Here is a 25,340-nt window from a genome sequence, read left to right on the forward strand (position 1 = left end):
TGACTGCATGACCTCAGCATGTGTGTGTATGTACACATATACATACACACACACATATACACACACATGCATGCACACACAGATGTGTACATAAAATCAGGCACACTCCAGCATCTGTACATGAGTATAGGACACTGTTTGTGGTCTCCAGCCAGATGAAACCCAAAATGCTCTACCTAAAGAAACATATCCCACACCATCTATACATTCAGTTTGGTATGTACCTTGATACACTCAGTGTTCACAGCTCCCTAACCTCATGCAAACCCTGACATACCTGAAGGTCCCACAGACCCTTTCTTCCAAGAGCTGCACCTTGACCAGTCTCTAACACAAGACACCATCGGCTGGGACTTTCATCACCCTGAAGCTGCAGCACAACTGAGACTGTCATTTCTTCTGCAGTCTACACCTCTTTTGATGATGCTATGAAAAAAAAAAAAAAGTTCAAATAACCATAGAGTAGTTCTGCATTTCTCAGGAAGATTCCCACACACACACCACAAACAGAAAGTATCCCAAAACAACAGTTTTTTCTCATTAGCTGCCTACTTTGAGTGGACAACCCCATGTCCATAAGCACTTTCCTCTTTCCTTCTTGTGAATCCCTATATGGAATGAAGGAGGAGGGGAAAAAATAAAAGAAAAAAAAGCGGGGGTGGGGTAGGCAGGAGGAGCAGTCAATGCCATCTCCAGGTGATGTATTTATCCTGTCTGTGGGCCACTCAGCTTGACAGGGTAAGACATTTATTCTGCTTTATCAATGTAAACTCAGTGGGCAGAGAGCTGACAGGCTGTCCCCTGGAGGACTTGCAGATCCTGGCAACTGACCCCTACCATAAGCAGGAGTCTCTCTCACTCCATTCTACCATCTGCCTTGTCGCAAAGCTCACAACCCTGAAGAGATTCACAGAAAAGTAGTTGAAGTGACTATTTTTTCCACCACAATATCTCAGAACACCAGAGATTTCAGTTTACATTCAGATAGAAGCCTGTGTCACCCATTCTGCCTTGTCTCCTACCAGGGCTAAAGCGGCTCTGCTAAGAATCAAGTATATCTGCAGCTGACCCAGCTGAAAAACCACAACGCTGCAAGTCAGAGACTTCAGTCAGCCAGGGCCTTTTGCTGCAGCACAGGTGAGCCCCATTACTCTTATGCCCTCTAGTCTACACACCACCTTCTTATTCCCTTCTCTGAGGTGTCCTTACAAACCCTCACCACTGCATAGCAACACTAGGAACCCTAAGGAACATTACTCAGTGTCAACCAGTCAGCCAGTTGGCCCCTCCCATCAACACATCTCCACTCTTCTGCCCCTTCCTCCCACCTGTATTTTACCCTGAAGCCGAACAGGGTTTCTGATTAGAAACCCATCATGCCAGCTGAGCATGTCTTCTAACACTTTTCTAACCAGATGCTGCCAAGCTGTACTGTTTCAGATGAAAGGTTAAGCAGTGATGAAAATGTCCTTACTGCTGTGATAGCAAAGTTTTTGGGTGGCATCTATGGAGAACTCCAAGTTGGACCTTTTCCTTAAGATAAGTCTTTAATAAAAGATGCTTAACAGCCTCTTTTATTAAAGAACTCTTTTATTAAATAGCTTAACAGGTATCAGAACACAGGCACTCTTGTGCAACTTCCCCTGTCACATTCTCAACCATCACCTACTGCAAACAGCTGGGCTGCGCCAGCAGGTGTTACCATAAAGGCAACACTCACAACACCCATTTCAGATAACTTTTTGTGGTTTGAGGAACATCTAGCAGCTTCACTGATTTACATTTAAAAAGCCAGTATATATCCTAAAGAGTTCTTCATTTGCTTAAACTCTTCTGTTACACAAAAACAGGAAACAATGGCTCCTCCTCTGAAAGGATACATTCAAAGAAACAGGAAACAATCTTTGTTCTTTCTAAAATGGACAGTTTTACATAAAGCGGTACAAGATCTCTGTTGCTTCAGCACCATGCAGTTTTTGGTAAACATCAGAAATAGCCAGCACCACTGCAGATGCTGACCTTCCATTTTGCCAGAGCAGGTGGAGCTTAAAATGGTGGTCAGGCACTGACAGATCTCTGTTAATGAAAAGTAAATGGTTTGCAATGATGGGGTTGATCTCTCAGTATAACCACATGGTTTCCTGTGGTTTCTTTGTGTTGAGGAATACTCTCTTTTACTTCACCTTTTTTTTTTTTTTTTTTTTTTTTTTTTGTGTGTGTGTGTACATGTCAGGTTTGGTCCCGTTGCACACCTCTGTAAGTATTTGTAAGATTGATTTCCCTTTTCTTTCCATCTGGCTATGTTTCCCTGTCTTTCTGTTGCATTTTTTCTGACCATAATGACGTGGTCTTTTTGGATTCTGTCTATCACTTTCCAAGATGTTGTAGTCATACTTGTTAGAGACAAACTACTCACTCCAGTGTGTCATCCTGTTCATGCTCATGTTCCCAGTACACTTGCGGGAATTGCTAGTATTGCTTTGTGGATCATGAGTGGAGCATTTGTTCTGTTCAGCTTACCTTGCATGACAGATTTACTTGCCTTCAGAAGGGACCGTGCCAGGGAATTAACCCTTTTCCTAAAAGCAACACTGTGCAAAGGGCTGTTCCTCTCCAGGGAGATCCAGTATACTCCATCCACTCAAGGAGTGACCTGTGGCAACACTGTGCTTGCTGCTTGTTAACTTTTGCACTCAGCAAACGTATGGTTTCAAATTAATCAGCCTGCTGTCAGCACTTAGAAGTCTGTTTCACACCCTGTCATGCATCTGTACCAGAGCCTAACTGGTCAGCATCTCATTGTTTAATATAAATGCATGTTTCTGAAGTGTTGCAAACATGATTATCATAACTGTTCAGGAGGGACTACTCTAATTGACTCCACTGAATTCAGACACCTTTACCATCAGTGCATGAGTAGTACTGCCAGGAAGGGCTGGCAAGCCAATCTGCATGAGCCAAAGACTTTTTCCTACATGCCTTTCACACCCAGACTACTGCCAAGAGTAATTTAGGTCATAGTTACCCTAGCAAATAATCACACTAGTTTACACTGATATGTCTAACTTTCTTGTTTTGTTTTGTTTTGTTTTGTTTTCTCTAATTCATTATTGCAGCCTTTAAGGGAATGATAAATGGAGCCAAATGTAGTGTTTTTATTGAAATCATTGTACTGCTGATGTAACCATTTGGGTTTGAATATGGAATCTTCTGCTCAGGAAAGACTGAACTTTAGTTATTCTCATAAATGTCAATGACTGGCAAAGAAATTTTATCTAAATGTATTAAATGTTTCATATTTACAGTCCAGATGCACCATCATTGATTTTACATTTTGTAAGGAGAGGCTGAAAACCAAGGAGAACACAAAGAAAAATCTAATAATAGCATATACACAACATATCCCTGGACAATGTACCCACCTGTGGCAGCAGGTGCCTGCTGCCTTGTCCCTTAGGTCACGGTTCCCCTCTAAGGATTTGATTTTACCTTATCCTCAGTTTAACTTACAAAGACAATAAAGAGTCTGGTGTGAACTCAGGTTGCAGTAAATGAATGTTCAAAGACATTGCTGAAGCAAATGCACAGAAGCTATTTTCCACAGCAGAGTGCTGTGCTGCTTTCTCCAAAGGTCAGCACCAGGAGCAACACGCCTGCTCTTCCCTCCTGCCTGCCCTGCTCTCCTGTCATCTGAGTAATTCTAACCTGCTCCTGCAAGTCTTTTCTCCCACTCTTCAGGCCACGTTTTCAAGCTTGTCCTTTCACTGGCAGTGAGCATGCTGAGGAGCACTACTCTACCAGCAGCCATGAGCCTCCTGGGCCTGGTCCAGGCTTGGCATGTTTGATTCACCACTTCACTGTGGCATTTCCTTGGCATGGGAGGATTAAGCAGTCATATGGGCTCCAGCCACTTTCCTCATAGTCTCAAGAAGAAGGTGTGTACCTGGCAGTGAGGTGCAGCTGACACAGTATTGCTCACACTTTTCCAGCTACCTCTGGCAGACAAAATTGTTCCTTGGGGCTATATAGGGCTGTAGAGAAACTGAGGCAGTATAGCTGCGCTTCTGTGCACCAAAGGAGACACCAGCTGGTTCCCACTATTAGCAAGATGCAAGGGAAGTCTTAAATCACTGGTATTTTCTGTCTCGGGTCCAGCTCAAACTGTGGTAAGCACAAAACAGGGGGCTGGAAAGGTATCTAACAAAACACTGTTGTAGAAAAGCAAAGAGGTGCTAGCACAATTATATATCTTACACTATTTCTAGTTCCAAAGGATAAAAGTAGAGTTGCTAAAAAATCCCATACTTGGGAACTTTATTGCATATTTAGCAAGAAGAGGGAAGCTACTCTCAGGGAAAGAAAAAAGGGAGTCAGTCATGAAATAACAGAGTCACAGAGCAGCCTTGACATTTACACCATGAAGTGAGCAGCTCCTCACGAGTCAACTTGGAGATCTCAGAGTATAGTTGCAGCAGCCTTACATCTGTTATGAGCATGTACTTAGTTTTTCAAAGTCTGTCCCATTCCCAAATACAGTCCCACAATGAAAATAATTTGTAAACATCACCCAGTTTTGAAACCCAGCACTGTGAGGATTGAAAATTGGGCAACTTACCAAATTTACAGGCTTGTGCTTATATTTTCTGATTCTTACCCAGTTTTCTAAGGATAGACATTAACTACATTAAAAATAAAAAATGGAGGTCTTTGTCCATTTCCATTTCAAGTTTACATTATCTAATTATAATTTAGCTATCTAACACACCCAGAAACATATGTTGCAGATGTGAAATATTATCACTATAATGTGAAGGGGAAATACATAAACTAATTGACAACATTCATTTGAAGTAGTTAAATGGATCAGGTACACCAGGGGTTTGTTATTTTTTTTTATTAAAAATTAAATTTGCTTTCCAAGTTATCATCAATGTCAAAAGACCTGTATTATTTGTAACTTTTTAAAAGCAGGGAAAAGTAAATTACTGGGTATAGAAAATAAGTGAAAGTAGCTGCCTGAACACTACTAATAATGCCATTAGCAAAAGTTTAATAGTCAAAGGAAAATTATAGTAAGGACTGCAATATGTCTGCAAATTTCTTGTAATGCTCAAAACTAATCACACCTTCACTGGGGGAAAAAAGCACTTTAGTAATGACTATTTCACTTCAGTTTTTAAGACCTCAGACACAGAAATCAAATCAATGTTCATTCAAGTACTCACAAAATATGATGGATATTCCCTTGTCTATAGTGTGCAAGTACCTGCTTTTGGAATATTATTAGGGATTGTTGATACAGTGTGAAAAAAAGGTCTGTTTTTTCCATCATCTAGGCAACCTCCTGTCCCAAATTGCCTTTGACCAATTTTGGTTTAGTCTTCTTATAAGTCTTCTATAAATTCATTTACAAACTATCATCAAATGGACTCATCTAATGCAGTGCCTGCTTTATGGCAAAGGAGCAGATTTTATCCTGCTGCCAGATAAGCCCATCAACACAAACCCCAGGGCTAGCTGAATACTATCCCTCATGTTCAGGCTATGACCAGCATGTCTGAGCCACCTGAAGTGGTTAATTGTGGCTGATACTATAGAATACTTGTGAATGCCCCATACAGTTTCCAGACAGAGTTATTACAGTAGAAATTGTTTAGCTTGAAATTAATTGTATACTGCACTTCAGCACAGCCAAACAGATATGACAAACAAGGGTGACGTTTCAGAATATTGTTAAGAAAAGCAAGCTGTACTCTGAACTGAATTGCTTATGGTGTGTTAGACAAGAACAGGAACAATTTCCACAAATGATTAGTTTTTTCTGAATAATTTTTACTGGCAAAGTGAAAGATACAAATTAATATCCTGAAATGGGTTCCACTGCATTTGGAATAATCCCATTAATTTAAAATAAAATAGAAATATCTGCTTTTAAAATTATAGTTTATCTTCTGCTTCTATCAAATTTAGTATTACAAACTTGGTAAGTCTCTGCAGTCTTAGGTCAGATAAAAGCAATTGGTTCATTTTTTCCAAATTAGAGTATTGTGTCAAATGCCCCTATAATTCTCTGTGATCTGTCAGATTGTATTGTTCCCTGCCCCTTTATACCTCTGTAATGTCCACTGTGTGTAGGGCACAAGAGTCGGTATTTTTCTCTGTCTTTTTCGCTTGTACATGCATGTCAGAAGAATATTCATTTGTCTCCCTGAATATTTTTTTTCCTGATTCATGCTGCTTCTGATACGTTCTGCTTTAAGTTGGCGCTTTATACTACATTGATATCAGACTCTGGTAGATCTATGTCCAAATCCATAGATGATTTATATAGAGCTGCTAAAAACAAGCAATCAAATAAACGCTTCTTTACAGTTACAATGTGCGAAAGAACTTGCTTGATCCGATATCGAAAGTTGAAGATGGGATTTTTTGCTTTTAACTATAAGGCTTAACTGTTTCCAATTTCTACAAAACCTTGATTTTAATTACCATGTTCCCAATTGTTGATGCAGGCCAGCAGCTTGTACTGCCCTCAGTTCTATCATTGGGCACAGAAGGATATTTGTGGAGTCCAGTTTTGGTTTATTGTACAAAATTCAAAGGAACAGATGTATGAACAAATAGAACAGAGTATCAGTGCTGCCACTCCTGCAATTACCCTGATAGAAAACACACTGACAGTTGGACCGTAAAAAAGCTCTTCTGCATTGTAAACATTTTGTCACTACGAAGAGCAGCCCTTGAAGACTTTTTAGAAGACAGGCAATCCTATCTGAAAGAAACATGGTACCCTTTTGGATGCCCTCTTAGCTTTTGTATGTGCTGACTTTGAGGTCTGTAATTCCCGGCATGTCCAGCTCTGCTCCTGAACCCAGAGCAAGCAGGGGTCAGCTGGCAGGATGTGCATTTTGTTTGCTAGCTAGCTATCTCATGGTAAGTGCTCCCACCTCTGCACTCCTGGATGGGAGTTCAACCTCTAAAACTATAATTTGCATTCAGTGCAATACAGCCTGAAGCTGAAGACACTCAGCCTTAGACAGGCAGAACTGATCTTACATGAACATTCTTTACCCATAATGTAACTGTACCAGTGAAAATGAGATGTAGTCCTTTATTAAGCAAAGTCAAAATACAGATCTCACACACTTGTCTTGATTTTGGAACTTGAACTTAATGCAAGTTGTCCAGGGGTCTATATTGATAATAGCAATTAACAAAATAAACTTAAAATTACTTCACCAGTCCATAGCTCATGAGCAGGCTGCCCTCTCTTAGCAGCTTCTGCTCTGCAGTGCATTTGCTTAACTGATTGATCTTCCTGTGCCATGATTCTACAGAGACGAAATTTTCTTTTCCGAGGAGAGCTTGCAGATTTCAAAATTCCTTTCTCAGAGAAATAATGGATTTTCACAACTAATGAGGGAGAAAGTGAGTCCTAACTGAGACATGTCCCATCAGCCCTATTCTCCAACTTGGGAATGATTTGAGAAATACACACCTCTTCCTTTTCCCCTCCTAGCCCACATTTTTGAAAGAAAAATAGCAGAAAATGACAGATTTTCAATAAAATATTTATATATCGTCTTGTTTTCTCTGGGAAAAAAAAAAAAAGAATTTTGTAGATCTGTAGAGCAAAAAAATTAATTCTCTTGAAGCTGAGGTAATGTGGACCTAGCCTCATTCAGATCTTTCTAGAAAATCTCTTTTTCAGACTATAGATGGTAGCTGTACTTCTTCATATACAACAGAAAGGCAGTTTCCCTTGGTGCATATAATCTAAACAGTATAAGTGAAGTGGAAATGCTGAAAGCCCAAATCCTGTACATAGAAAATAAAACCAGAAAACCTATCCAAACAATTTCTGGTATATCCAGCATTTGAAATAAGTGTTTGACAGGGTGGGGAAAACAGCTTTATGATTACTTTTAGGTGGATTTGCATTTCAGCAGCAATAATGATTTGTCATATTCCTTGCTCTGAAAATTTAGCTCCTGAAATGAAAAGGTACGTAGCAACACTCATAAAATCATTGCATGGGAGGCTCTCCTGTTCTGTTGCAGAAAAGATGAGTTCTGCCATCAGTTGCTGCATAATACCTTGGCATTTGATAAGTTTAATGTTGTTTACGACAAAATGGTCTAAGCGTGTTACAAAGACTATAGGAAGAGGTAATGAACTATATTAGTGTAAGTAATACAGATCCTCAAGTTACTTGAAAGGATTTACCAAACAGCTTTATGGAGATAAATTAAACTGCAGACCAGTCCTCCTCCCTTTTTCAGCTACAAATCCTAAGACAAGAAGTATCCTTGCATGCCCAAGTGGCCATTGAAATTGATTTCAGAAAAGGGTTTTTTTCTGTTGTTGGATTTCTTTCTGGGATTTTTTGAATGGGTAGGGACTGCAAGGAATATTTGGAAGGGGCTATGAATAAAAAGGAAATAGACTTGTTTTTCTATTGCCATTACTAAATCATCAAATAAGTCCTGCTGTATTTGTCCACAAAGAGAAAATAAGGAAAACTGGATTACCTGTAATTGTCTCTCTGGATTTTTAATTTGAAGACTTACAGATGAAAATAATAATTAAAAAAGTAAAAAATCCACCTACTATTTAATCTTGCCCGTGTGAAACAAAATCCCCAGAAAATAACCTCCATGACAGCAGAATTCAGGCAGCTGAGCTTCCAGTTTGATCCTTGCACTGCGAGCAAATGCATTTGGAATTACTGAACGGTGTTGCTGTGAGGAAAACAACCTAAGCCGGCAGTGTGCCCTTGTGGCGAAGGCAGCCCAACACACCCTGGGCTGCACAGCTGAGGGTGCAGCCGGCTCCAGGGCACTGCTGCCTCTCCGTTCTGCTCTAGGGACACCGCGTCTGGTGAACTGTGTCCAGTCTGGGGCTCCCCAGGCATGGCCATACTGGATCAAGTCCATGGACTCCAAGCTGATCAGAGGGCTGGAGCACTTCATGTGTGAGGAAAGGCTGAAGGAGCAAGTTTGTTCAGCCTGGAGGAGGGAAAGCTCAGGTGACACCTTACTGCTGCCTAGACCTGACCCCACTGCAGGGTGCAGAGAAGATGGAGCTGCACAGTAGAAGGGCGAGAGGCAATGTGCACAAGTTTCAGCATGGGAAATTGCAACAGGATGGTTTTTGTTACCTGAGAATGACCAAATAGTGGAACAGGTTACCCAGAGAAGCTGTGGGATCTCCATCTTTGGAGGTATTCAAAGCCCAGCTGGACACAGCCCTGAGCAGCCTCATATAACCAGAACTCCCCTTGACCTTTTTAACCTTCATGATTCTGTGACTCTGTGTGTTTATCAACAATTTGTGCTAATGCTGCTACTAATGTGTATATATATAAAAAAAATCCTTTCTTGGCCTCTGGTGTTGATGTGTCCTTTGCACGTTAGCGTAACTCCATACTTCTCAGACAATGCTTTTGTTCTATAAAGAGAATGAATGAGTCTTCTCCAGGTTTTCTTTGTTGTTTGTTTTTTACGTCATGACAGCCATTCAAATATACAACTATCATGTAGAAGAAGCATAGGGATTTTTTACTCTGAGAGTTAAATGGACTATGATAAGTGCTACAGTCCAGAGTGATGTGGATGTTTGTGAGGTTTATCCCATTTAATTGTAAACTTTTTGACTTGGTTATCAGTATCAAGTGTAGACAAAGTGCTTAGCAAGTGCTGCTGAATCTGTTATCCGGGATCTGTTCAGTGCTGAGCCAAAAGATGGTTTTAGTGCTGTGGCTGGTCTACTAGCCATATTTAGGCTTGTTACTCCAGAGTTCAGTTTTGTTCCCCTATACAAACTACAAGCACAATAATCATACTATTTATGACTCTGTAATGCAAATATAGATATAAACTCCCAATGAAGAGTAGAGGAGTGATGTCAAGTAGACATACTGTACTGAGATAGCAGCTATTGTGCTTGTTTGTATTAGGATTTTACGCTGTTCATGATCTTCTTAGAAAAACATGCTCTATAAATTATGTCATAGCAGTGACTGCTTCAGGCAATACTGTCACATGTTTAGTTGCATGTAATTAACCATGTCTTTCTTTGTGTAAATGCACTGGATTCTTTTCTGCATTTATGCAATCAGAAAATTTGAGGTTTTATAAAAAAGAGTTTGAAAAGATCAAGAAGCATTTCAAAGCATGTAAGCTGATTTCAGCCCGCTGAAGTGAAGGGAGTACTTGTATACCTGAGATGATAATTTTTTGCAGTTGTGAATAATTATTTTCTAAACCCATTGGAGAGTTCCTAGTGTTGATATACCATTCTATATGGTATTTCTACATTATCTATTTGTTTTAAGCAAGAACTTTCTCTGTCTATGCCTTATCTCCAGGATATACTTAGCAAAATGTGATTTTGTTTATTATTTTGGTCTCTGCTGCTATGTAACCAGAAACACATGAACTAACCAGTATTTACCATCAACCACATTCCACAAAGCTAACAGTCCCTCAAACCTTTGATTTTAATTATTGCGTATAAAAGCATTCTTCTACTTTAATAACACCCATTTTCTATGTGGGCTAGAGAGAAGCTTCAGAAAAGTTGCAAACATTGTATCATATGGTAACGTCACGCTGTGTTACGCTAATTGGTAGTGAGATATGTAGGGCCAACATATTACAGTATTCAGGGAAAGAAACTACATTTTTGTACACAAGCCAGTCATGTTACCTTCTGAAGTTAACAATAATGAATGGAAGTGACTGGCAAAAGCTACAATGACTAAAAATAGTAATCCTGACCAGGTAGGTCATGGGGATATGGAAGAGTCAGATAAAAACCACAATTGTTCAACCATTTTAAAGTTCTGATTGATTGCTGCGATTCTTTCACTGTATATTTTGTTACCTTGCCCACTTGCAGCATGCCTTCTTGCTTGATGCACCTGGAAGTCACCTTTTCTGAGAGAAGTAAAGCTTTGGCAATGAGCAGACAGGCATTTTGTTTGGAATCCCAAACAAAATGGAGAACTACAGGGAAAAAAGCCTAAGGCAGAAAAATCTGAAATTACAAGGTAGGAAGAGAAAAAGAGGATCTTATGCCAATTATTTTTAAGAAAGAGAAGCAACAATGTGTAATGCATTCTCCTGGCACCAAGAAATCCAGATGGTAAACAGAAGTGACATCTCATTTTGCACAACTGCCATATACACAGTAATGTTTTATGGCCACTCCTTTCTGATGATCAAACTCTTTGCACTCCGCTGTTTGCCATAAAAGACAAAATACAGAAAGTATCAGCAAGATTTATTTATTTTTTTTAACAGCTGGTTAAACTTTACAAAAGTGAGATATTTTCCATCTATCCAAATTGATTAGAAAGCACTAGTAAACATCTAGTAAAGATATTCCAGTAACCTCAAATCATGATTGTATAGGAAACAGGGCAATTTTCAAGTTACTGCCCAAAATTATCCAAAGCATAAACAACTGAAAAAAGCAAAATAAAAAGCCAAACAAACAAACATCTCAACCAGTTGTAAAGCCTAACAAAAAATAGAGTGATAGAATAGAAATGGTGCTATCAATGGTAACTTTAATGCCTGCCTTATGAGACTGGCCCCTTAACGAGCAGTCAAACACCATGAATGCATATATGTTTTCTCACATTAGAAAGGCTGTGAAAGCATAATGTCACCATAGTAATGTTATGGCATTTATAGGACCTGTTAAGGCTTAACAGCTAATGGTGTTGCTCCTAAAAACTGGTTGATTACAAAAATAATGGAATGCACATGTATTAAATGTCAATACAGCACTACCAATTCTTTGATGCAGATGTATGTATTTAGAAATGTGGAGCTCAATTCTTAGTTACACTAATGTAAATCTAAAGTAACGCAGCTGAAGGCAATTACACCAAGCCAAAGCCATAGGGCATCAACCCTTAAGAATGTGACCCTCTACAAAAACTTCATATATATGCTTCTTTTTCTCTTGCAAGGATATTGTGACTAATGTCACAAGATTGAAGACCTTTAGGTATACTTCGATTTATGGAGTCTGAAATGATCACCAGCATCAGCCATAGAATTTCAAAGATGAGGTGCTGGAATTATGTATGAGTCTTTCTCCTATCTCAGACCAGGGGTTATTGAACATACTTTAGTCTAAAGTGTAATCCCTAAATGTTCTGCTTCTGGCCTTTGTAATTTTTTTCCTCATATGGAACAATCAAAAATCTGATTTTTTTTTTTTGCCTTGACTTCATTGTGTGTAAAGCAGTTGTCTGCTTAGATGTAATTTTCAGTATCACTTTTCTGTATTTAAAACTCTAATACCACATGTAAGATGCAAACATTAAACAATGCAGATAAAATTAAAGAATCTTACTGAAAATCAAATCCATAAGATGGAAGTATGGTCTAGATCAGGTACTGGTTGTTAAGTTGCTGGGACAGCAGCACTGCACCAGACCCCCCAGCTCCCTTGGAGATCTTGCACTGGTCTAAGTAACAGGTTAGGCACAGCTACTGCACCACTGGTTTTCCCAGAGTAAAAAACAAGAGCTCATACAAAGCAGAATAAATTGTGACAGGACTTACTATGTTTCACAGTTACATCAGAAGTGAAGGATGCATTTTCTACAGTGACTTCAGCGTGGGACAGAAGCCTTCGTAGATCCTGCCTTAACACTGATAATAAGACTTTGTCACCTCTGTCTTGAAAAAGACTTTTCACTCATTGCTGCTCCTTCTAGACAATGAATATAACAATTCAGACACCTAAGGGCGTGGTGGGGATTAGTTAGTGTGCCAAGAAGGAAGAAAGAAAAATTGATGTCGTGTCAGCTGCTTTTACAGTGACATTGACAAAAGCACGGGAGCCATGGCAGCCTCACATACCAATACTGCAGAAATTACACCAAATCTATGTGTTAAAAAGAAGTCCAAAACTTTGTTGTGGAAATCCAGAAGCACTGAAAGCAGTATGTGAGATGTGGGAACCAATAGCTTTATTTTCATGCAAACTACATCATTTTATGTTTCACAGATTAAGCATATTTCAATAAACCAGGATGGAAAAAAAAAGGAGATTTTGTGTTGGAGAAAATTCAGGTCACGGCCAGAGACCCAGTCATGATGTAGATCAAAGGTTTTCAGCTTTTTTCCTGCAGCTCTTGGGGGTCTGTGGGCTGCTCCTCATTGGCCATTGACATGGGGAAGTTTGTTGATCCTTGCACCAGAGTATAAGTTCCTACCAAATAGTCTACAGATCAGAACAGAGGCTGCAACTCCTAAGCTAGGCTCCAAACCTGCCAATTCACTGTGTACCAATCTCATTAGGTGCACAGGGCCAAAGAGCCACACATCAGGTACCTCTAGGTCTTCTTCTAGGGGCATGTGTGGCAAAAGCTGGCTAAACTATGCTTCACAGATTACTTTGTCAAAATCAGGCATTACACATTTGCTCACAGTACATAGCAGGCAGAACATAGCAGCAGAAGTAAAAAGAAGTTTGCATTCATATTTCCTCTTATTTACACAAAATTCTTTTGTTGGAAAATTTAATTTGAAGTCCATTCAATTCTATAAACCCCACGTCTGGTTGCGAAGAAGTTTGCCCTGCTGCCAGCCGCATCAATCAGTTGATGGGCTTTTTTTCTTTCCCAGTAAGCACAGCTGTACTGCTGGATCCCAGCTTCACCTACCTTTGAAAGAGAGCTCATACCCTGCTGGTTGCATGGCAATGGCAGGTCCATTTCACTGTGGGACAAACACACATGTACATATCCAGCAGTAACCCCTGGCTCTTGCAGAATGCACAGAGCTGTGGATTTCTGTGGATGTATCATTCCTGACACATCCTGACTCCTTTAAATGTAGTTCATGTATGCATAAGTTGCACCCAAACCTCTGGCTGCAGTGAAGAAGTAGCATCGTGCAGTTCTCGTACACATGCACCCCAGATGTTGCTGAGAACAGATTCCTGTCTCAGCTCCATGCTGTCAGGCCAGTGCTTTCATTTAAGGGTCATGAATGACATTTAAAAGTCTTGAAATCCTCATTGGAGTAAATCATCTTTACTCCCTGGTATCTACTAATAAAGGGTTTTGTCTCTCCTTATTCAGCTTTACCTCTCCCCAGTAGCCCTTCGACTTAAACTCCTTATAGTTAGATTGAACAAACTAACATAAATGTGGTATTGATTTAAAAAATACACATATTCCTCCTTTCTCCACAGCACATAAGAGTACATTTGCTTAAATTATATCAAGAAATATTTATTTTAAAAAGAGTTTTTAAAGATTGCACAGGCTTTTCTACAGAAACTGATATAATAAACAAAAGCCTATACAAGAGTGATGCAGAGCTGCTAAGCTGCCTGAGCATGACTGCATTACAACACAGACTCTCCCTTTGCAGTCTCATTTATATTTCAGGTAATTTCACAGTGAATACATGTTCTTGTGAGGCATAGTGATGTGCCAGAGGGTACTTTGTGGACTGGAATACTACTCTGTCCATTCAAAGTCTAGTCTGGTTTCTCCTGGCAAAGGAAAAGTGAGCTATCACGTAACTGAATTGCCAGCACGTCTTCAGAAAACTTCTGTTAGACTTTGAAGAGTGCGAAGGAAAAATTCTCTGACGCAGTGGGGGAACTGGTGTGTTTCCTATCTTTGCTGTAGTCGATTTAGCAATATCCACAGACAGGCTGACTTAAAAGTGACTGCCCAGCAATATTAAATTCCCCTTAACAGACTGGCTTATCCCAAAGGTTTACAAAAATATCTCTTGGAATTCTTGCAAACATACCAGAGATGCTGGCTGGCTAAGTTTCCAAAATAGTCCCCAGTTAGCAGCTTTCAAACTCCACACAAGAATCAAATTGCCTCACTCGAACACTGTGCTACATTCCCTTGACCAGAGTCATCACCTCCCTCTTTAGGTGCAATTATGAGGAAAAGTCGTTTTCTTTCAAAAGAAAATAAATTTAGAGAGCCTTCAAACAAACAGACCCTGTCACAGGAGAGAAATCCCAGGCCAGAAGGAGAAGCACTGTTTACTGCTGCCTCATAAATATTGACAACACGTTGCTTTATACAGCGCTGGTGCAACGGGAACATTTCTAATGTGCCACGCTGTCACTAACTCTGGGAAATTATCTGAAAGTCTGAGTTTGCTTTGATCTCCGTGTCCTGGCACTGAGGCATGTGTAGCTAAAGCCAGTACCTCATGGCACCTGGAGAACACAGTCGTGTTCCAGTCCCCTTCTCCCCTGTCCATCTCGAAGGTTACCACCCCTGCACCAGGCTGTGCTCGTATTTCAGCGGAGGCAGGTCACAGCCTGGCTTCTCTCCGTGAACCCTCCAGGGAGCTGCCTTTGGGGCTCCGGCTGCCCTCCTGTGACCCGTCAGCCATCGTGCGGAGCCGCCCCCCCTTCCGCTGCCTCCGCCACAAATAGCTGCAACCTTTAGCTGATGGACAGGACAAGCAGCAAAAGGGAAATAAATAGCTCTGAGTGCTGCAGCTAGGGTCAGAGCCTCCGCTCCGATGAGTCAGCACAGCCACAGCTGTACCAGCTACGGGGCTGGCTTTGTTTCTCCATTTATGGGCTGCAAGCCAAAGCACAAAGGAAAACTTCCCAACTGCTTGTCATTGTTATAGTACAAGTAAAATAGCTAAATCTAGACCTTTGTCTGGAAACAGGCTGCATGCACCTCCCCTTCCCCACTCCTCAAAATGTTTAAGCCTGGCAGCATCAGGACCTTTTTCAAAACTCTTCTGTGTGCAGGAGCATGGCCTTTTCCCTCTTGGCAGCATGTCAAATGTTGTTACCGCTATAGTATTTCAATGCTGCTAAACAATGCTTGCAAACATCCACTTGGACTTCAAGCAGTTCTGCTAAATTTTATGCAGTCTTTTAAATCTTTCTCTCCCTGATAAATGCAGATAGGGTTTTGTTTACATTGACTTCTAGGAATGGCTTTTCATTATGCAAATATGTTCAAAGACATTTATAGGTCACAAGAGTGGTGGTTATTTATTGATTCTTAGCACCAATATTTCAGTTGTCCAATTAGGAAACAAAAACAATGCAGTGTGACCTACGTGCCAAATAAACAGGCTGAATACTGGTAATGCAGGATTTGAAATACATGCAAGGCTGAAATATATTTGCATAAGCTGTTGTAAGAACAATGCAGAAACCTGTCTTAATAGAAATCCGTTTTGGCCCAAAAAGACAAAGTTGGGCCAAAATCACCACATATTGTATTCACAACAAAGATTACGGTCAGTAAGTTTTTAGCATTAAGTAGCTTAATCACTGCTTAATGCTAAGAAACCATCTCATTGAATAGCTGGGAAGACATGGAGGAATTATTTTCTCCTGACACTTTCTAGCTTTTTCAATCTTATCTATGGTATGGGAAACTTCGTCAATTGTCTTGAGAGCATGGGAGATAGAGTAAGAGGATTCTTGTGGAGCTTGAAAATCTGATTTACAACATACAGGTCATAAACCCACATTTTTACCTCATTTGTAAGACACCTTCTTCCACAACTCTTGTAATGATAAAAAAGGCTACACAAGAGAAAATTTGCTTTAGTGACTTTTAGTTGGTTATAAGAAATCACATACACTACATACTGTTCTAATGCATCTGAATAAAAGTTCTGCTAATGCAACCTTCTTCTTTTTCCAGTGAGGAGATTCACTAATTTACTTTCAAAAATTTACATTGTTTTGGTATTTAAGTAAAATTAAGTTCATTGTATGCATATTTGTATGTTGCAACTCCTACAATATTTGAAAAAAAACAGAAACAAAATAGTCATTCCAGGATTTTTCTTTCTCTATCAGAGTGCTAAACAAGCCTCCATAATTGTCAGTCTCTATGCAAGAGCATAGTCAAACTGGCCTTTCTCCAGTCCATCAAGTCCATCAGCCCAGGTTGAGGTTGGCATACTCTGGTAGGGGTCAAGCAGAATTCGGAAGCAGCGAACAATGAGGATTCCCAAGAAAATAAATAATAAAATCACAAAGGCAAATGTTGTTTTCTGTTCCAGGGTCATGCTAGAATTTGATGTCATGTTCTCTGATGGCAGCAAAGTGGCAGCGAGTATCTCTCCACCCATCATCCCAGGAAGCTGAAATGAATAATCCCACAGTTGCCTTCTTTTCATCATCAGTTTGGTGAGGTCAAAGCAGAAACCATTTAGATGCTCTTTGCTATCTGTAGGGCAAGGGGGAAGCAATGTTAACTGTGAACAGCCCCTTTGTTTGTTTGCTTCAATACAACTTTCTCGTAACAGAGAAAAAAGAGATGGAAAAGAACAGGACAATGGGCCTACTTGCCTCTGCATCATGTATGAGAGCTGTAAGAAATCTTTTACCACTCTATTGGCAGTGCAGAATCCAGATACTGGTACGAAATGTCACTAGACCCTAAACTGGCAGTAACCACTCCCTACCTACCATATAATTTTGACTGGGGTAGAACATTTCTTTCCTGCAAGGGAGAAAATGAGATGTTCAATCACACTGCTCCAGTGCGTGGTGCACAGAAATGGCAAATTGCATGTCTTCCTGCAGGACAGACAAATGGCAGTTGATGTTACTTTAGGTTGGGGGAGAGGAGTTTGAAAAACAAATGTAATTATGGTTTTACACGTAACAACCAAAAATGTTTCGAGGTGGGATGGACCAGGATCTGCTGCAGGCCAATAAAATCCCTCTGTCCCCATGGCGGAAAGCAGCAACAATTCAGTGCCTGTAACTTCAGCATTTATGAATGAAAGGCATAAATAATTGGTGTTTGAAATTACAGAAGATGTAGGAAGGCAGCCTGAAGTAAGTCAAGTAGTAATTTAGCTCAAGGGCAGATGTTTCCTCTTCTTACTTAAAATTAGAGTCAGGGTTACAAACAGAGCAAGAAAACGTTTTTTATGTCACCAGCTCTGCCATATTAAGAGAATTGCCAGGATCTGGGACTGAAGGTGGCTGTTTCTGGACGGCAGAGCATATGCTGTGCTGCCACGTACCCCGCGCGTCGGCTCCCTCCGCAGTTTGTCCGGGTGCCTGCTTAGCATTGCTTCCCTCGCCCTTGCGCGCTGGATCTTCCTTCCAGTGGGAGGGAAGCACTGCTGGATGCCACAGCTTAGGCCTGGACACTGGCAGCACTGAAATAAGGCTTCAAAACTGATTGAAGGACAATGCTGTCTCAACTGAACATGTGCTAATGGTAAGAGGAAGGAATGGAAACAAAAGAACACAATGCAGTATGTAGCATGCGCAGGTGAAACTTGCACATGACTATAGCCACTCCATCCCTCGATTGGAGCCAGTAATGATTTATAAGCATGCCTCAGTGACAGTAGTGTAAGTATAAATGGATTAGGAAAGCACATGAAATATTGCCAGGGTTATCCTAAAAACTGTACTTTAAACAAAATAGAGAAAGTATTAAAGGAACAAATATATTGGAACTGTATGGTTATTATTGCCTGATTTAATTTATAATGAAAAAGATATAAAGATCAAAAATGCTAACTTCCAGTCTTTTAAAAGTGTGCCTCAGCTACTAGCCTATAGAAAATGCAGAAGAATGTCTAATAGAGAGAGCTAAAACTTGAGAAACATAAAGCTGACAGATTTATTATTTTTTTTTTGGGGGGGGTGGGGTGGTCAGGGGTGATACCTGGTGAAGGAAATAATGAACTCTGGTGATAAATAATCTTGTTATAAAAAAGAAGAAATTTATAAACTGAGACAGTTTATCTATGTATAAATTACAGCATACTTAAACACATACATATTTATAAATGTATAAACTGTACAGTGAAGGCCCTTCTAAAAGGCCTCTAATATTCTGACTTCAGAAAGCTCTTCAGCACATGCATTATGTCACAGGTTTTAATGTTATTTAAGCACATACCCTCAGCTACAAACATATTTACACACGTAACAGTCTTTCCTAAAACTGCAATCACACCATACAGTAACTATGCTTGCTTTTATAGATCAGAGTGTTTTACAAAATGCTTTCCTGATATTTTTCTAGGAATTGTCTGAATACAGTTAGCAGCCATGGGAGAAAATGCAGAAGATGGAAAATCTATGACTGTCAGGAAAGATCATTTAGATACGCTGGTTTTAAATGTCAGACTTAGAATTGACAAAGGACTCTGTATACAGTAACTTCCCACTGTTGAAGAAACTTCATTTTAGAAAGATAGGTATAAGCAGTGACTTTGTGATAAGCAAAGGCAGTTCATTATTTTCCTTTTGGGATCAGAGTAGACACCTAAGTGGGTAATATAGAGAAGAGTTAGATGTTAATTTTCGTAACAGTGAGCACTACTGACTGATTTTAGGAACAGGTAAGATGTCTGATTATTTTACAGTTAGCAGCTTTCCACACTCAGAATCCTAATTTTTATGCTATAGATTATATGCCATAAAATACTAAGACTATATTGCAAAGCGGAATGTATTTCCAAGGCTTTAGGCTTCCAGACAGGTTTCTGAGTGTGCTCATTACACCGAATGATTGCAAGCATTTTGGGGCAGGCAGTTTGTCTCTACAGAAAGGCATGGTATCTAGCATAACCACATGCTTTGCCCTCTTTGGACCACTTCTTCTACAAGCTAAAACTCAAATGAGATCATTAACCATTTCCTTTGTGAAAAAAATTATGTTTAACTATCCGCACTGATACAAGCACATGGGTACTTGAAAGGAGAAGGTAACTAGATAAAGACATTGAGTATATCTATAGACACAAGTAATTAGCCTTGGAAGCACCTTGGTCACAGCAATGTGGGCTTGCACACTCTTGGCCTCAGGTCATTCACCTGGAACAACTGGTGTAAGGGAGTCCTCGAACCCCACATCTTTCTCCCTACCTGTCACTTTCTGTTGTGTTAGCAGAGCTCTGCTGGCACCGGGCACCTGAGTCTCTTTCCAGCTGGAGACATTCCTTTCCTAGGAGACTATACAGACTGTACATGACAACATACCCTTAAACTGAATTTTATTGCATGAGAACCTCTGCGCTCCTTCTAAGAGTTCCTCCAGCCTGCTTGAACTCCATCCTGCCTTGGTGGTACTGATCAAAGGCTGACAGGGAGGACAGGAGACATGAAGAGGGTAGGGTGCTAAGGATCTGCAAAGGGAGGCAAAAAGGCCCTTCCCCATGACATGAGGGATATTCTGCTTGAAGATCCACCTCTAACGCAGATCCCAAAAGGCAACAAAGGAAAGCATGAATATGATGCACAACATAGGTATCCCCATTTCAGCGTAAAGGTATCCATGCAACCAAACCAAATAAATAAAAAATACAGATCATTACAAGGGAAGTGGTAGGAACCAGGTAATAATAATAATGACAAAACCCGAATATTGGGGTTTTTTTCAGTTTGTTCCAATCACTAAGACCAAAGCTACATTATAGCATGTGTGGAAAAGCCTCATGGTTGTGTAAAAATTTGTTAATTAACGAAGATTCCTCTAGGTGCAGACCTGCTTCTTCCCCCCCCCCCCCCCATCTCAGATAAAATCATAACTGATAGAACAAATAGATTATCTTTCACTGACGTGACTAGCCTGGATTATTTTTTTTAATGTAGAGGTTCCCCCTTCAATTAATTTCTGTAATAGGTTCCTGGCAGATGTGTCTAATCCTTTGTTTAATGAGTACACAGTTGCATATCACTCTATCAACATCAGGTTGTCATTATAATTTCTCCTTGCCAGTGTGCACACATCTATTAGGAAGTTCAATTGTAGCTCTCCCTGCAGTGGTGTTTATGGTCTGAGATACAAAATTTATAAAGAAATAAAGAAACAGGGTAAAACTTGCCTATCGTAAGTGGCATTAAATTGACAGGTTAGTCATTGGCACATCCTAAGCCTTAAAAGCCTTCATATAGTGTCAGGTGCCCACCTGCAGCCCAGTAGCTGAACTATGAGCATAGAGCCTGGTCAAATGTCACCAAAAGGTAACTCTTCTGGTCAAGCCACTAACATTCTGGAAGTTAAAATGTCATGGGATTAATTGGTTGATAGAGCTATCTACACATTTGTATGAAAGGTACAAGTTCTAGGGACTCTGAACAGTTAAACATGTTCAAAGCACCTTTGATCAGTCTTTCTCTGGTTTCGGCATTTCATTTGTTTTGAGTTGAGTTTAATTGAAAATTGCTGTGCATTAAAAGGATTTCCTTAAAGTTCACAGTTTAAGGCTTCTTACTTGGACAACAGGATTAACAGAAAGAATGGCTTTAAGATCTGCACCTCTAGGAACAACATATTTACAGTTAAATTTTCCTTTGTTCTGTTGTTGAAACTGCCCCCTCTTTATTACCACATACAACATAAATGCATTTTGTAACAAGTCCCATATGCTTACATTCTTACCATGAAGGACTTGTATGTTGTTGAGGAGTCACAGCCAAAGAGACTGTAGGAAATCACATGCCAGTTTGCCAAGTTGCATCTTACTTCTATCAGTTTTGCCAGATTCTGTATCCTACCTCTTCATAAGCTTGTGTATCATCTCATCCATGTAGCTGTAACATGGCACAAATACTCAGACACACAGAAGCTCCGGACCCAACCTTCGGCTGCTGTAAATTCTTCCAATAAATTGGAGGGACACAGAGATTAGCATTGCTGGCCCTTCATCTCTCAAAATACTGAAGAACTGGTAACTCCAGAGACTATTGAAGGCATCCAGACTGAACTCTGACAAAATCTATGTTTGCATGGGTTTAAAGCAAATATTTTAGTTAAAAACTTTAACAAAAAAACACCATGTAGAGTGGCAGCATCTGTTTATTGCTATTTCTTGTCAAATGGTTCACTGCACAATGTTCTGTGTAAACCACATAAAACAAATGCCTCTGAAACAAGCAAGTTCAAAGGATGAATCCGACCAGCAGAAAAGCCTTTGAGTCACAGGGGCCTGCAGCCTTGCTGCTAGACACAAGGCTAAACTCCCTGCTACTGCACCTAGCTATAAGGTTCTTCTGACTTAATTACCACCTTGCCTTTGGCCCTGTAAAATTCGATTGATAAAAGTTACAATTAAGCAATAAACACATCAAAATATTAAACATCAAGACATTTACACACAGAAAATATCCTCTCTGGTTTTAGTCAACAGCCAGGGACTTTATTTTGCCCTTCTTGTTCACTCAAGGTTTACTAGCCTAATCTGTAAGGTCCTGTAGCTTCACAACGTATGCCTGACATGCAGGGTACCCTATATTAGTGAAGTAATTGGTTTTCCATTATGAAATATCCCATGGAATGTAACAAGCACACAGCTGTGCCAAGACCATGTGCACGATTTTCCTATACCACCCATACTAGTTTTACTGATTACTCACTTCCTTAGCTACAAAAACACACAGCAAGTTTCTTCAGGCTCAAACATCTGTACACAAACTATTAGAGCAAAGATATTTCCATACACTCACAGCTCAGTTGCTGTGATTGGCATTTTAAATCTACCTTTAATAAAAAAACTTAATTACAAAAACTACCAGGCTAACAAATTAAATTACATGTGTTCTTTTCTCTTGTAGACAAATGTGTCTTGCATCCCTTCACACTGTTTTCTGTACTATTTGTTTGTTGCACAGTCTAAATCAATGCATCAACAATATTCTTTTCACCTATATATTATCCTTTTCTTCTTACAAATTTGATATCAAGATGACATTGCCTCTCCCTTGCAGGCACATACCCTCATCATCTCTCAACAGCTTTTATGGACAGGTCTTTATGGGTAAAAAGATCTCCTTGGTGTGCCATTCAGTTGTTGACATTGTTACAGCAAGCTGATGAGGTTAATTTTTGGCAATAAAACGATGCTAGAGAAGGATCTGTCCTTTTTTCTGTGGACCCTCTCCATGCACCTCACTTTTGTTTAATGCACCGTGGAATGTTTAAAAAGCAAGCTCATATTTAACATGTTAATGCATATACATAATAATTTGAATTCCTCTACATGAGCTGTGTGAGGATGATTTATATACAAAAAGATTTAAGTTATTCTAAAAGCTTGAATTACTCACTGCATTTGCTAAAGTAATTGCTAGCTTTACAAGATACTACTTGTGAAGATCTGAAGGTATGAAACTGTGAAACATCAATATATTTACACCATCCAGGAACCTGTGCAATGGTTTGAAATATGCACCCAAGAGAGTATTTTCCTTCCTCTGTATACACTCTTCTTTTAAAAAGACGGTATACAGATACACATGCATCAGTATTGCAACCCTTCTTCACAGTGAATATCTTAAAAATATGGTAGTAATAACCAAAAATGCTAAAGCTTTTAAAGCAAATAATACAGCTAATATCCTTATAGGCTGGATCCTACATGAATCAGCAAGTTGAAAATTTGTTGTCTTAACAGTCATAAATCTTTACCAAAAAATATATGCAGCTCAAAATGATAAGAAATCAATTTTATACTCCCTTTCTGGCATCAGTAAAAGGTGAACTGTAATTTACTTTCCAGAATAAGCAGGAAATACACAACAATATAATCAGTATACATTCATTTAACCATTGTTACTTTAAAGTCTAATGTCACTATTGCTGACCGGCTACGTAGGACATAATAGACAGTATTAGCCAGGCATATATAACATGAAGTTTATAACTTTATTAAATAAATGAACAAAATTAGACAATCGATGTCTGTGAAACAAATACCTTTGTCCAGTCGACAGGGAACCTGACCCATTTCCCACTGCAGCAGTTACAGGTAGTTACAAGTATCTTTAGTTTTCATTCTTCTGCACTTTTCTTGTATTTCTAAGCATAAAGCATCAGGGACTGCCAAGGAACCAGTGAATACCCAGCTTCAAAAGCTGCCTTTTGAAGGTTCAGAATTTTACACAAAACCCCACAAACTCTAATGAGAATCCTATTTGTGTGTTAGAAGCAATTAGCTGACAATACTGTCATTTTTTTAAAGTAAGGCTGTAATTTCAGTTCTACCTCAGCAACTCTTTAATGGATTCTGCTTGGCTGAGTACAGCGGTCGCCTCACAGCCTGTCTGAAACCACCTTGAGCAGAACATTAACATTCAAAAGGTGTACCAAAAAAAACCCCACAGGGTTTCCCACACCTTTGCAAAATCAGACCTGTGATTTCCTAGTGCTTTTCCCTTCTTCTCTATTGATTGTTGTCAGTAATGTCTTTTTAATGCCAATTAACACTCCTTTTATCAATCAATCTTAATATTGATTACAATTTGTAATCTTCAGCCAAATACCTCGATCCCTTACACTTCTTAAAATGTAGTGGATTGTATCAATGCCAATGGTGTACTTCCTTTAGATAATAAATGGACTTTGCAATGGTCTGTACATATATCTAGGGATTTTTGCCCTGGGAGTTGTACTTCTTCCCATGTACTAAAGCTGCCCTTGATATCGTTGCTTTTTATTTTGAAAGAAAATATCTAACTGAAGTGAGAAAGCTCCTTTTTCCCATGAGAAAAATTAAGTCAGTTTTAGAATGTTGTTCAGACTGATTGAAAAATGTAAGGGGTTTTTTTTGCTGAGATTTTCTACTTAAAAGCAAGCAGACACACACACACATACACACAACACAGACCCCAAAACATTTTAGGGTGACAGAATGTCTTTTGATTTTTGACAGGGAACATCAGTTTTTACATATCCCATATTTTCATGGACCAATAAAAGAATATGGGATATTATTCTCCTTTCATATTTCCTTCAGGCTTCTGGTATGGACAATAGCTTTGAAGCTCACAGTAATGATCTTCATTTCTTTGCCCCTTGAGGATTTTCCCTTGGAAGCATCCTTTATTTTAAAACAACCAGCCACATTGTGGTTGCCAGGGTCAATGCTGTGGAGCATGGGACCGTGGTTCTGTGCATGTAACGGGACCAAATACGCTTGCAGAGATGATCCAAAGCTGCCACACAGATCACCACAATGCAGACATGGTCATTTTGTGGACAACCAGAGACATCCATGCACCCTGGGAGTGGTCTGTTTTAAACCCACTTACAGTCTGGCTCAGGGGTCCTCACACTTTTTAACCAGGGGGCCGGCACGGATGCAGTGGCAGGCAGCCATCTGCGGCTGCTTGGTTCCCCCCCCAGCCCCGGCGGGGGGTCCGTAAATACCGGGGGCCGGATAGAGGACCCTAGGGGGCCATATCTAGCCCATGGGCCATAGTTTGAGGACCCCTGGTCTGGCTTTTCATGCTTTATACAACTATAAACAAAGAAAAAAGCATCTTCTCTTGCTGTCACATAATAACCTCCATGCAGGGCTCCATCAGCATCTTGTTCT

General features: G+C 39.8%; 1 protein-coding gene across 2 annotated transcripts in view; it reads right to left on the bottom strand.

The window, feature by feature from the left end:
* CTXN3 (cortexin 3) overlaps positions 1-25,340 on the bottom strand; it is a 131,786-nt gene that overhangs the window by 86,669 nt on the left and 19,777 nt on the right. The window contains exon 2 of one of the 2 annotated variants that reach the window (XM_080372413.1): positions 8,611-23,842. In XM_080372413.1, the coding sequence (XP_080228539.1) occupies positions 16,878-17,351 (474 nt within the window). In that variant the 5' untranslated portion in view covers positions 17,352-23,842 and the 3' untranslated portion in view covers positions 8,611-16,877. Of the gene's footprint in view, positions 1-8,610; positions 24,368-25,340 lie in introns of those variants that run through there. The other variant, XM_080372414.1, reaches the window with a different exon arrangement.

The sequence above is a fragment of the Falco punctatus genome (assembly GCF_963210335.1).
Source record: "Falco punctatus genome assembly, chromosome: Z".
NCBI classification, from domain to species: Eukaryota; Metazoa; Chordata; class Aves; order Falconiformes; family Falconidae; genus Falco; species Falco punctatus.